We start from the raw sequence: 14,203 nt of genomic DNA on the forward strand, positions 1-14,203 counted from the left end.
AGGAACTAACTTCTAAAAAACTTCATTGTAAGGGCCAGCATTGTGGTGTAGTAAGTAAAGCCATTGTGGCGTAGTGGGTAAAGCTGCTGCCTACAACACCAGCATTCTATTTGGGCTCCGGTTAGAGTCCTGGCTGCTCTACCTCCAATCCAGCTCCCTGCGGGAGAGCAGCAAAGATGGCCCAAGTCCTTGAGTCCCTACACCCATGTGGGAGACCCGGATCAAGCTCTTGTTTCCTGGCTAGGCAGCCATTTGAGAAGTGAACCAAGAGGTGGAAGATCTCTTTCTCTCATCCTGTCTCTGTAATTGTGCCTTTCAAATAAATAAAATAAATCTTTAAAAAATAAAACCCCACCCCATTATAAATGAAATAAAATTGAGTTAAGAAGTTCTATCCTTTCTTTGGAAAATCTAGAGAACTGACTAATACCTGATGTAAGTGAAAAGTAAGTTCTCATCAAATACTAAAAGAAAAAAATGATTTGGTCCTAAGATGTTAAACAGGAAAAAAGAGACTCACAGTCAGAGTCTCAGCTTCTTACTGTACTTTAAAATGGATGCAGCTGGCATTAGACATCATGTCAATGAATCTTCTTGGATCAGCATACTGTTACTGGACCCTAAGTTTTTTTTTTCCCCCTGGCTTATTCTTAGAAGGGGAAGTAGTGAGGGGACAGAGAGCAGTCTTGACATGAACTAAGTATAGACACTCCAGTAGCAACGTTAAGGATGGGACTAAAGTTCAGAAAAAGGATCAAAGTTTTCACTGTGGGGCCAGCATTATGGGTTAAGCTGCTGCCTGCCACACCAGCATCCCATATGAGCGCAGGTTTGAGTCCTGACTGCTCCACTTCCAATCCAGCTCTCTGCTAATGCTCCTGGGAGCTCCTGGCTTTGGCCTGGCTCAGCTCTTGTAGTTACAGCTATTTGGGGGAATGAACCAGTAGACAGAAGATACCTCTCTTTCAAATAAATAAAAAAAAAGCTCTCATTACATTTCTCTTCCAGTTTCTATTAAGGGAAGGTTAGCTCTCCACTGGCCCTCCCCCATCTCTTATTCACCAGTTTCCTCCTACAGAGTAGTGCCTGGGGGTGGGGCTTATTCTTCTGCTTGGCTACTCTTACTTAGGAAGACCATTCTAAAGCAAAAAATCAGTTATTTTTTGACTAATTCTTGCTTGTAACTGTCAGCACAATGATTTCTGGTTTGTTGTATATTTTAAAAAAACACTATCTGAACCTCAAAACACATTGGTATGTTTTCTTCTCTTTTTTAAGGAGAAAAAAATCAGTGTTTCTGTGAAATATTAATGTCTAACACTTCATATTTTCTCATTCTTCGATGTTATAATGTTATCAAAGAAAAGTACTCAAGACAGTACCCTTGTTATCTACTTCTTTTCATCTATAAACTATTTTCCTGATTGTTAAAAACTTTCAAGGTATTTCATAAATACTTCTGATATGAAATGGCTGCAGTTTTCATATAAGAACTAATGGAAATACTTATATCCAGGTATCATGTCAGCAAGACCAAGACAAAAAACAAAAAACATAAAGACAAAAAAAATGCTCCTGAAAGAAAATCTTTCTGAAAAGAAATGATAGCTATTAACAGTAAGCTTCATTAAAGTTACTTCTTAGTGATGATGGTCAATGAGCAGTCTATCCAATCACTTTGTATTCTGCGGTAGTATTAATGTACAGTGATATTATATATGCTTCATCTGTTACTTGCAATTTTTATTTTCTGCTTTGGAAGCTTAAAAGGAACCCAAACTGAATATTCTTAAGCTACTAAAAGCACAGTGCCTCTTATTATGAAGCAATAGAAACATTTCTTTGGTTGCTTACCATTTTGATTACTACTGCTTGTAGTGCCATCTTCTTTCTCAGATTGGCTGTTACTACTGTTTGAAGCAGTTGGGGGAGGGGATGGTGCTCTGCTAGAAGCAGCACTTTCACTTTCATCCAGAAGACGATCCATGTAATCCCTTAAAATAAAATAAAATAAAAGCCAATTATCTTCTATTAAAAAAGCCTAAAATTTAAATTTCTTGAGGTTAAATTTAGAACTCTTTATTAATAAATGAGTATATATGACTTTAAATATTTTTACACCCAAAACTTATATTTTAATACTATTTTCCATGAACTTTTTGAAATACCTTCATATTCCAATGCCTCATCTACTGCACCAGCATCTGAACAGTTAAATGGAAAGCACCTTTTGATTACACTTTATAGGGGAAAATGCACAAAGGCTTTAAACTAGCAAATTTTAAAGAATTAAATGAAGTTTAAAACATTTTAAATTGTATGCAAATGCTCAAGTGGCCCAACTAAAACTGGAGGGTCTGTAAGGGAAGAAATAGGGATGATGTCATCAGGAATACAAAAGAATATGCCGACAGGATTTTAAGGATCTTAAAGGCATTACCTGAAAGACAAAGTAGGGCCTATAAAAAAAGGACTAATCACCTCCCAAAACCTTCCTAAATATATTCTGTATTACATTTGAGCTTTAATAAGCTAACTAAATTCCTAGGCATATTTGCTGGCTTTATCCTATCATTATCTCATTAGAGATTAGCTTATTTCTTCCCTAAGTCATTCCTGAACTACATAGTTATAAGTAAGTGACAACTGTCTTGATGTCAGAAGATCTGTGCCAAATGCGTCTCACTGATGTTTACTGTCTTTACCTATAAAATGCAGAGAAATCCCACCTGTCTTATGGTATTAGATATGTGCATGAAGTGCTCCTAAATCACTGAAACAAAGATCAGCAGACTATGACCTGTGGGCTGGCCATCTGTTTTATAAATATTGGACTCAGCCAATGCTGAGTTCAACTGCTTTCATGAAACAACCATTCAGCTGAGTAGTTGTGACAGATCACAAGGCCTTCAGAGCTTACAATATTTACTTTCTACCTCTTTACGGAAAAGTTTGTTGATAACAGCATTAAAAGTATAAATATGCCAGTAATTTTAGTCTGTTTTGTGTGCTCTGTGCCACTGGTACTTAAATTGTCCATGACACAGAAGAGAAGTTCAATAAAAACTGTATTTTAAAGTTCCTTCAGAATATGTACAATAGGAATCTTAGAATTCTGCAAGCAGAATAAGAATGGAGTAAGAAGTAAACAGTGAAGGCTCTTAGAACTTTTCTGCAAGTGTGGTAAGCTGAAAACATAACCTTAATTTGTAGTTAAAATCTCAAATTTTATGACCAGTGTCCCATGCATTATGAGAAGTAAAATAAATATAGGGACATGATTCCTGACCAAGAAACTCCTAATGGTCTGAAGTTTCAAACACGTATGCCAGAAATGCATGATAGTGACCTATCAATTTGACACTCTGTTCATTTTCCTCATCAGTAAATGGAGGGAATTAAATTTCATGATCATTAAGAGCTCTTCAGCTCTATCCATTAGAATTGTAGGATAATTACATAACAACTTTGAAAGATACAGAAACAAATGATTATGCTGAAGACCTCAGATACTAAGGTTAATTAAACAGGATACATATGATGAGGAATTGTTGGACAAAAACATGGTACGGTGGGAATGGATAATGGAGAATGTTAAAAGACTGAGCAAAGAAAGCTGGAGTTGATTAGACAGTAAATTACTTAAAATTCTGGAGTATAGCAATGACACTGTGACAGAATCACAGTAATTATTGTCATTATTTCCTAAAGATGAACGCATCCAGAAGGACAAACAAGAGTAAGGAAGACCATCCAGAAAGCTGGGGCAGTATTCAGGAGCTGGAGTTATGCCAAGGTAATTTTATCCCTGCCTCCATTTTGTTTTTTTTTACATTTGTAAGACTGAATATTTTACAGTACAATCTCCATTTTGCATGTGGCTCCCGACTCTCCAGGCAGTGAACAGGGACAATCTGTAGGAGGACCTTTCAAAGGCAGTTTGCAGCCAAGAAAGTGACAAATATGCTCCATTATGATAATAAATGGAATGTAATAATTAAATGGAAAATGAACAACTTTCCTGAAAGTGCTTTGAGCCAAGGATTCTGACCTTAGAAAGATGTAAAAATTCACTCAAATTTTCCTCTAAAAGCTTTAAGTTAATTTTTGATGTAATCACTAAAATGCAAATATTAACAGAAAATAAGAAATAAACCAGAAAAATTTCTCCATGTTTACAGAAAATCATGATTTCTTGCCATGTTGGAAAACAATGCCACCATTTCTTACAGAGGATATAACACAGCTAAAACAAATGAGCTTCAATAAAAAAAATTTTCAATTAAAAAAATCTAAAAAATACTTTATGAAAGACTAAAAGGGGATGTAACTGAAGGCTACAAAACCATGATATTCTTGCCTAAAGGGAAAAACATTTGTTCATGCCATACCATTAAACCAGGGGACCGCTGTTAATTCTTTAAGCCTGAGAACAAAGAAGATATGGATTATGTTTAATTGTGGCTACTCCATCTACAGAATACTTGAGAGGAATCAGAGTTACAGAGTGAAGTATCTTCAAAAAGGTTCCAGAAACTATGGAGAGATTTATTAGAGAAACTAGAAGGTTTGGTGGTACATCCCTACCTAACCTGTTGAGCTTGACATCACAGAGGACCAACTAAGCCAGCCCACAACACTTCCCTTGGTGATGCTTTCTGAAAGAGAAAACTGGATGAAGCATGGGTCTGACCCAGCATGGCAATTCTTATTTTCTTACTGCTGATGACGACAGATTGACTGTAGTTCGTGTGTAAACATTATTTCTGAAATGGGTGAAAAAAATGAAAGATATTACTATTGCTTTTCCCTATAGAATAGCTTGAAAACCGTGACTATTGTAAGATATACTCTGCAACTGGATCACTGTATCAAGTTCTACGTCATTATGCCTGAATACTATCAATGAATAATCCAGAAAAAAATATTTAACTATAAATTTAGTTACATTAAGCAATTAAATAAAATGTGAACTATTACTATATATCAAATTCCACTTTAGCCATCATCAGCTTTGAATAATGGGGAATATGGTACACAGTCTATTGTCCCCTGATTTTAAGGGGCCAATCATGTTCATTTATTCTTTCAAATTATTTTGCTCTGGGTTTTGGAGCATGTGATCCTCCTAGGAAGTAACCAACAGACACCTACCTATAAATTAACATGACCAAGAAACAGTCCAGCCCAGGAGTTTGAAAAGCACATCAAAAATACTTATATAAGCACATCCTTATAATCTGGCTAGCATTAAGAATATCTTTACTGGTACATACTGACCGAACTGAATCACAGCTTTTTGTATTCTGTAAACATCAGAGAATAAGGATAAGACTATACAGTGGTGGTGGTAGAAAGTTTCATTCCAAAATTAGACTGAATGAGATAAAGACAATTTGATGCACAGGAACTAAACTAGGCATATAAAAAACATTTCACACAGAGTAGACATAAAATCCTGTATCTGTCACTGGAGTAGGCTAGAATTATATTACTAGTTATTAAATATTACTCATGCTAGAGAAAAAGATTCAGGAAAGCTAGGAAAAGGGAACTCACAAAAGTTCATGTTCTTTCCTCTATACAAAGCTTGTAACAAAAAGGAAGACATAATCTGACTTGATGTATTATATCCCTATCTTTTTCTCCTTTTATTGTCATCTACATTCAACACTCAAATCTTACTTTGGTTTCTGAGACCAAAACGTACACTGACAAAGAAAAGCATTAATTTTCCTTCCTCATTAAAGAGCCTCTATTAGGCATATCTAATTGTAGAAAAGATAGTCTCTCTTCTTTCTAATTCTCACGTCTTTCAAAATACCTTTGATTTTACTGAATGGAATAGAATTTAACAAAACGTTATTTCACAGGTGTTCGGATCCATTTCTTCACAGGGGTACCCAATGAAAACATGTATTCCAAATCTTGCTTTAATTATACGTTTGTTGTCTCAAATAATATGAACTATGGTTCACAATGTTTTGTTAAGACCTTGAAAAGTCTAACTGCCCTCTGAATATATGTAATACCCAACTTAAACTATGGTATAATCTACCATAAAAATAATATTCTGAAAATCCTAATTCTCAAGAAAATTATTGGAATGCTTAGCAAAAATACATATATAACTCTAAAGAAATTAACTCACGTTACACCAGGATGAAGATTATATTTCTTTTTTCCAAATCGTGTTTGTTGCGCAAAGAAATCGTAACGTTCAGATTTTTTCCACATGTAATAGAATGCTACACATTCACCAACTGACCTTGTTCGGACCTGTAAGAAACAAAATGCATTACTTCGTTAATGGAGTCATTTCATGAAAATCATCTGAAGTTTGAAAGGAAATTTACTCCTTAACTGACATATAATACTGTGTATAAAATACAATACTGCAGCAGCTGTGTTGAAAGCTATCTTCCTAAACTTTCATTAGGAGAAATAATACAATGACAGCAGGTCTTCAGATATTTAGTATTCTGCTTTTCAAAAAGCTACTATCAAAAACAAACAAACAAACAAACAAAAAAAAAACAAAACACTACTATCATCCTAATTTACTATAAAAATACTCTTCTTCTTCAAATGCCTGGAAGTGTCATTCAGGTAAGAAGGAGCATCAGGCACAGTTGGCAAATACATTTTTACTCAAAGAGCACCTAGGGAATCTACCTTTAAGGTTCATTTCACAAGATTCAAAAGCAATATAGATTCCGTTAATTTACTTTCTAGGAAGTCTGAGAATATGCCACACTGGTGAGCAGCTATTAAGATAATGGTAATGCTCTGTTTACGAGGTTACTCCTGTGGCTTACTTACCATGCCCTCCTACTTGTGCAACTTGGATGGCTCCCTTCATGTTCAGCATCTATGGGATTAATGTGATGTTGACAAAAAAAATCTCATTTTTGCTAGCTTCAAGAGCTGGTAAGGTTGATATACAAAGTACTAGCAGTTTAGAAGGCAAAAAAAGCTATTTGCCTGTTTTGAATGAAAGATGGTATTGCTTTAAGCCCCAAATTTCTGATCTTGAAATAGGTAGCCTGTGGAACTGGTTTTATCTAAGAGCAATTGAAGCAATTGACGATGACATCCTTCCTTACCTGACATTTATTTTTCTTCCTTCCTCTCTGCTTGCACTTTACAACCTTGGCCCATGTTGCTGTGAGATTGACAGCAATGGGGCTTTTATATATATATATACATATATATAAAAATATTTTATAGTCTATATTTATATAATATAATATATACATATAAAACATATTTTATATATATATATAAAAGCCATATATATATATATATCTTCTCAAGCTCTTTTTTGTCTCCTATTAGAATTTTATTTCTAGATAGATTCAAGCCAAGTCAATTGTATCTTACTGAAAGCAAAAATGGAAAGACACTTTGGGACATGCAGAATTAACATTATGAAAAATCTTCCAGAAAATAAGCCATCATAATAGAATTTACGGTTAATATACAAACTTTATACACTGATGTTTTCACTGGGCTATTCTTCTCCTTCTTAAACAATTACTGTTCCTCCGATCCTTCACATACACATGCCAAATGACTTCTACTCTATAATAAAATATCAGCATCCCCTAAATTTATAAAGCAATCAATGTCTTATTTTTAATACTGTTAAATTTTTTTCTTTTCTTCGGCTCACATTTTTTTTTTCTTGGCTTAGTTTCAAGTCAACTAGTAAGTTCTTTTTCTTTCAAAAACAAACAACAACAACAAAAAATCACACTGATTGATTGCTGTTGCTACCTTCCAGTCCCACCTCCATCCCAGTTATCCAGCATGGTTTGGTTCAATAGTGTTTGAATTCAAACATGAATGCTTAGAAAAATCTTTGTTCCTTTTAATCATGAAACAATAGTGGGGGAAAAAAGAAATAATATGGCTAGGCATCAACATAATAAATTTGTTTTCCTAGAATTCTGATTGTATTTAAGGTTATCAGATAGATACTGCATTAGGAGTATGTATTATTGACACCAATGAAACTATTCTCCAAGTTACCCTACATACTAAAGACTCAAAACTTCTCTTAGTTACATCTAATCTCAGCTACAAAAATCCAACAAGATAATAAAGGCTGAACTAATATATATTAATGTTTGACAAAACTAAGAAAAATTGAACTCAGGATTTTTAAGTAACTACTTTATTCAATGAATATAAACTAATGCTAAATACTAGTCAAACAAAGCAATGAGATACTATACAGTCACATCTAGAAGTATTAACAAAAAATGTGGTAAAAGAATATTTAGAGCCTCAAATAACAACCTTACATCCTTTCAACATAGTCCTGGACAAGCTTCCACACAAAACATAAAGGCTATTTTTTTAGGAACTACAGAAAGCCAACCTCCCTGTCTTTGTGTTCAATAAAAAATAACACAATGTTTATAAGTCTAGGAATTAATGAACTATATTTAAGCCTTGAGACTTTACCTGTCCTAGTATCCTAAGGGAAGAGTGAATTTTTCTATATATTTGTATATTTATATGTTATATATGTATTTATAATATATATAATTTACATATATAAATATTTATATATTTTCTATATATTTGTTTAGATTTAAAATCTTATCTGGTTTTAGTCTAAGAATTAAACTCCAAATCAAATCTAAAATAATTATCAAGTTCTCTGGGGGTATATCCTGTGTAACTCACATTACCAATATGGAATGATAAGCATGTTAAATAAAATTATAAATCTATGACAATAATATACAATACTGCTAACCTACTTAGATACATGCTTCTGGAACAGACAGTGAGAGGGAGAGACAGAGAAAAAGGTCTTCCTTCCGTTGGTTCTCTCCCCAGCCAGCCACAACAGCTAGAGCCGTGCCGATCTGAAGCCAGGAGCCAGGTGCTTTCTCCTGGTCTTCCATGTGGGTGCGGAGGCCCAAGCACTTGGGCCATCCTCTGCTGCCTTCCTGGGCCACAGCAGAGAGCCGGCACAAGAACCGGAGCCCACATGGGATGCCCGTGCCACAGGCAGAGGACTAGCCTACTGCTCCACAGCATCCGCCCCATTATTAAATTCAATCTTGATTAAAACCAGAGTAAATCTAAAGTATCTGATTATAGATCACTCAAGACTTACGTGCTTTTAAAGTTTCAAAGTTAATGTAAAGGCTATCTTTAAAATATCTTGTTGCAGACTATGAAAAACAGCTACTATGAAAAACAGTAACTTCATTGCACATACACATACCTTACACAGAAGTTGATTGAAAGATGTAAATTAATCTAGTTCTTTAACACTTCCAATACTGTGCACTAAAAACAGACACCTGGCAAATTTATATCAGAAAATTCAAGTATGCTTATTATACTAATTTGCTATAAACTAAAATATTATATTACTCAACGTAAAACCTTTAAACCAGAAAACATAGCAAATTAAGATATACAATACAAAGGGACACCAGGCTAAATTTCTTTTTTGTAAGAAAGAAAACATATATTACTTACTTTATTAGCCTGAATCAAATGAAAATCCTTTCCATAGGCCTTCAGCCCTTGTTCAAAATTTCTGCACTCTTCTTCTGTCCATACAGACAATTCCTCTGACAAAATATGGAAGAAAAACTATTAAGCAATATTACTCTAAATATTGCATGTGACAAACAAAACTGCAAATAAAATTGTAACTTTCTGATAAAAATAGGGAAGCATTTTACTCCTTAGCTCTATTACTGATTAAAGAGAAGATAAAGTAAAAAAATTTTTGATTTCATAAAATTTTGAATGATATTTGATCCCTATCTCTCCACTTTACCTTGGGTCTCTCTCTAATTCTTTATGATCCAACTATATTAAAAATCTAATTCCTTAAATGCAGTAAATTTTTTCTTACTTCAAACTTTACCTGATGTCCTCCCTCCCCCATTTTGCCTTTAATTATTCCCTGCCTCCTATACCACATCTGCCAACACTGAGGTAAGTCTTTCTTAATCCAGCCGAAATATTTCATGCTGGAAGTTTTCCCTACAATGTGCATTCTCTTCCCCAAACTAGGTTAAGTTCCACTGCAACAGATTTTAATAGTACTTTCTAATTCTTGGAAGAATTCACCATAACTATTTTTCAGTTTCCCTCCCCATGCTTCTTGGCACCACAAAGGCAAGGATTTTATTATAGTTATGTCCTCAGAACTCAGGCTCTTAAATCTTTGTTGAATAAATAAATATCTTTCACTTGTTAATTATTTAAGAATAGTACTCTTTGTGAAGCAGGGTGGGAATCAGAATTAGAATAAAAAAGGAAAATCAGGATTTTAGTTATGGCTTCATAATTTATGAATTATGTCTGCATGGACCAAGACACTTTAGTTCAAAGTCTCTGATTCACTCATTTCTATTAGATTACTTAGCTCAGAGGGTTGTTATTAAGATCAACTAAGAAAATATTTATAAATATGCTTTAAAATTTTGAGATGTGGTTTTATATTTTTCTTAAATGGTCTTATTTTCTCTTTCTTTTTAAAAAAGATTTATTTGTTTATTTCAAAGTCAGAGTTACAGAGAGACAGAGAGATCTTCAATCCATGGTTCCCTCTCTATATGGCCTCAGTGACAGGCCAGGCCGAACCCAGGTACCAGGAGCTTCATCCAGGTCACCCACGTGGGTGGCAGAGGCCCAAACACTTAGGCCATCTCCTGCTGCTTTTCTCAGGTGCATTAGCAGTGAGCTGGATCACAAGTGGAACAGCTGGGACAAGAACTAGCACCCATATGAAATGCCAACATTACATGTGATGGCTGTATGCATTATGCCACAATGCTGGCTCCTGGCCTACTTTCTCATAGAAGGGTGGCTTTAATTGCATTCTTCAAAATACTTTATACAAATAATACTTATATTCTGTAAGTATTTATTGAATTCAGAAAGATCAGTATTATTAAACTCTTACGTATCTAAGTAAACTGAAAAGTTTTTTAATTTTCTGTCAAACCATGAAAGCAAAATTTAGTATATATATGATTACCTCTTGCTGCTTTTACATTGAATCTTAATCTTCTCAATGCTTCTTCTGTATCAAAATTGCATTTAACCAATTCATATAAAGCCTAGAAAATTAAAAAGTTTCAAATATAATTCAGACTATGAACAGTTCAATAGTGTAGTTTCTTAAGAGAGTAAAGGTTTTTCCAATATCCAGTGTCTGGTTCCATCCTCTCTTGAGGGTAAATAATTTTACTAAATACAACATATGGAACACCAAGGAAAAATAAACATAAAATTTAATCTTGATAATTAGTTACCTTTAAACATATACAAAGTAGGATGTATAAGTACCCAAACGTTGGAGCCACATATTTCAGGAATTAAGAAATAATAATCTCTTCTTTGTGGCTGTTTGAGCTTTCCATTGTAAGATAATTATAAACAAATTAAGAAAAGAAAAACAATGATTATAGGTTTGTGAAGACACTGGTTTTATCTCAAATATAATTAAACATTACCCCAGATGAATTCCACAACTTGAATATATACATACTCAAGGATAGCCACAGTAGATAGTATACAGAGGAAACATGAAACATCAGTGAGTGTGCAAACAGTATCTTATGTAGATATTAACCTCAGATTCTGTCAATTGTATTATAGGAATTGGATTAAATCTATAAATGTGTCTAATTTCTCTGAGAGCAATTCTCACTGTCATTTCTTACTCACACACCTGTTCATTGTCTTTTATGTGAGATCCCTCAGGAATTGCTTCAACTCCTTTCTCATCCCCTGTTCTCCTCGAGGCATCCTTAAGAAACACAATCACTTTATCTTCTGGTAAGTACTCAGGGTCCCACAGGAGCTGATCATCATTTTCATAAACTGAAATAATAAAACACATTATCAATAAAAACTGCCAATAACTGTGGCAGTTTGCTTTAACATACCACTGAAGAAGTAACATGCTTAATAACCAAATGTTGAAAACCAAGAGGTCAAGTGTCCTACTACCTGCTTGATTTCCTTACTGGGAAAAGTATGGTTCTGAGGGTAGAGAACGGAATTAAAGTGAAGCAGAGTTGAAGAAAGTTTTATTTTGCTTTATTTTTCATTATGAAAAGGAATTAAGTTACTTCCTAAACATCCTATGTACCAGGCAATATGTTTATTTTCACATAAATTACCTTGGGCTTCCCTTCTCCTGCCAAAAAACATTACACTTTGAAACCTTTTACTCTTGCACCTTTCTCTGAAGGGAGGAAGGAACCTCCACTGTGATATGGCCTTGACTAAACAAATTCAGAATCGGTGAACTCAAGGGGCTTCCATAGCCTAGACAGCTCATAGCAAGAGTCTTGGGTGATTGCTGACATCATAAATAAGAGTGCCAATTGTTAAATCAACAACGGGAGTCACTGGGTTCATGCTCCCCACGCAGGATCTCTGTCCTTAATATGTTTAACTATGAAACTCAAAAACAACACTACTAGTCGAACAATACCCTATACCTGGTTCGGTTGTGTGAGTGCAACCTGTTGAAATCCCTGCTTAGTATATACTAAGTTGATCTTCAGTATATGAAGGTAATTGAAAATGAAACGTGATGAAGAGCGGGATGGGAGAGGGAGTGAGTGAGGGGAGGGCCACGGGAGGGAGGGAGGTCGGGCGGGGGGGGAAGCCACAACAACACAAAAGGTGCATTTTATATTCTACTTAAAACTATTGGTTGAACTCTGTAATTAATACACAATTACTCTTAGGTGTTTAATTAATGCTATAACTAGTACTCAAACAGTATTTTACACTTTGTGTTTCTGTGTGGGAGCAAAATGTGGAAATCTTTACTTAACATATGCTAAATTGATCTTCTGTATATAAAGATAATTGAAAATTAATCGTGATGTGAAGGGGAAGGGGAGAGGGAGTGGGAGAGGGGGGCGTTGTGGGTGGGAGGGAAGTTACGGGGGGGAGGAAGCTATTGTAATCCATAAGCTGTACTTTGGAAATTTATGCTCATTAAATAAAAAAAAAATGCAAAAAAAAAAAAAAAAGAAACCTTTTACTCTTTTCTGTTTCCTAAAATAGATATACCTATAGTACAGCTTAAAGGATGATACCTAGAAAATTTTGTTTAACAAATGTTACTCCTATTCTATTGGTACAATTCTGGTTAGACTCTAAATTGTGAATACAGTAAAACTCCAATGGTAAGGGAATCTGGGTATTCTGCTATCGACTTCTGGTCTGGGCTCCTGGGCTCAACCTCTATTTTCTAAGGGGAGCAGACTGTGGTTTTCATATTATTACAGTGGTGGGTGCATGATGAACGAGGCCATACAAGGGGAACCTACTTACATTTGGGCCCTACGAAACAAGCACACACTACTTGGAAGATGTGAGTATTTCTGTAATCACTACCAATATTCTCCAAGTCCCAGTAAGAATAGGAAACAAATATCCCTGCTTAAGCCTGGAAGACAACCAAAGGCCAGAGGACACCAAATATCATATCAGATCCCTGGAACTGTGGCTAGCTAGACAGGTTAAGAATAGCCCTGAGTATTTCATTAACCTGAGAATAATATACAATTTTATGTAACTACAATACATTCAATAATGACCACAAGATGAGAACAACTAGCAATTCCACAGAGTAAGCCACACTGCTTTTCCTGGTTCTAGACACAGACCAACTGAAAAATATTTCAGTTAAATTTGCACTCTACATAGAATATGGACCCTGTGCCTTTGATCTTAATAGGCAACAGCGGTTTTAAAATTATGATTAAACCAAAAAATACAGGAAAAATACCACTTACATATGATATGAAGATGAGAACTCTGAATAGCAATAGTAAGAAAAAAATAATGTCATATTAAATGACATGAACATGCTAGATTTTCAAAATCTCAATTACTGTAATGTAATGGAATTTTCTGAAACTATTTCACACTCTAAATCAATTACCAAACCTAAATATTAGAACTTTTGAGAAGCAATCAGAAATATACCCATCTAATATTACCAGCAGATAATTTTTATGTGATTAGAGCTTAGAATGCAGGAATTCACTAGCAAGAAGTGCTCTTAAAGCATCTTGTTAAAGATTCTGACTCCACAGGTATGACAGGTCCCTATGTCTGCAGTTCTTACTGATTCACAAGTGAATATGATGCTGCTTGTTTTAGACCACACTTCAAGTAACAAGGCACT

The 14,203-nt window shown here is 34.7% G+C and overlaps 1 protein-coding gene across 46 annotated transcripts in view; it reads right to left on the bottom strand.

Annotated features, from left to right (window-relative positions):
- The window catches only part of MIER1 (MIER1 transcriptional regulator), a 68,222-nt gene that overhangs the window by 3,847 nt on the left and 50,172 nt on the right, over positions 1-14,203 (bottom strand). For 39 of the 46 annotated variants that reach the window (XM_070078319.2, XM_089337256.1, XM_002715938.6 and 36 more), the window contains 5 exons: positions 11,720-11,871; positions 11,024-11,105; positions 9,508-9,602; positions 6,152-6,279; positions 1,855-1,994 (listed from right to left, as the gene is read on the bottom strand). In XM_070078319.2, coding sequence (XP_069934420.1) covers positions 1,855-1,994; positions 6,152-6,279; positions 9,508-9,602; positions 11,024-11,105; positions 11,720-11,871 — 597 coding nt within the window. Of the gene's footprint in view, positions 1-1,854; positions 1,995-4,587; positions 4,767-6,151; positions 6,280-9,507; positions 9,603-11,023; positions 11,106-11,719; positions 11,872-14,203 lie in introns of all 46 variants that reach the window. The other 7 variants (XR_016237300.1, XR_011390673.2, XR_016237299.1 and 4 more) reach the window with 1 other exon arrangement.

This window comes from Oryctolagus cuniculus, chromosome 7 (genome assembly GCF_051225735.1).
Source record: "Oryctolagus cuniculus isolate XC-2025 breed Fujian yellow rabbit chromosome 7, ASM5122573v1, whole genome shotgun sequence".
Lineage (NCBI taxonomy): Eukaryota > Metazoa > Chordata > Mammalia > Lagomorpha > Leporidae > Oryctolagus > Oryctolagus cuniculus.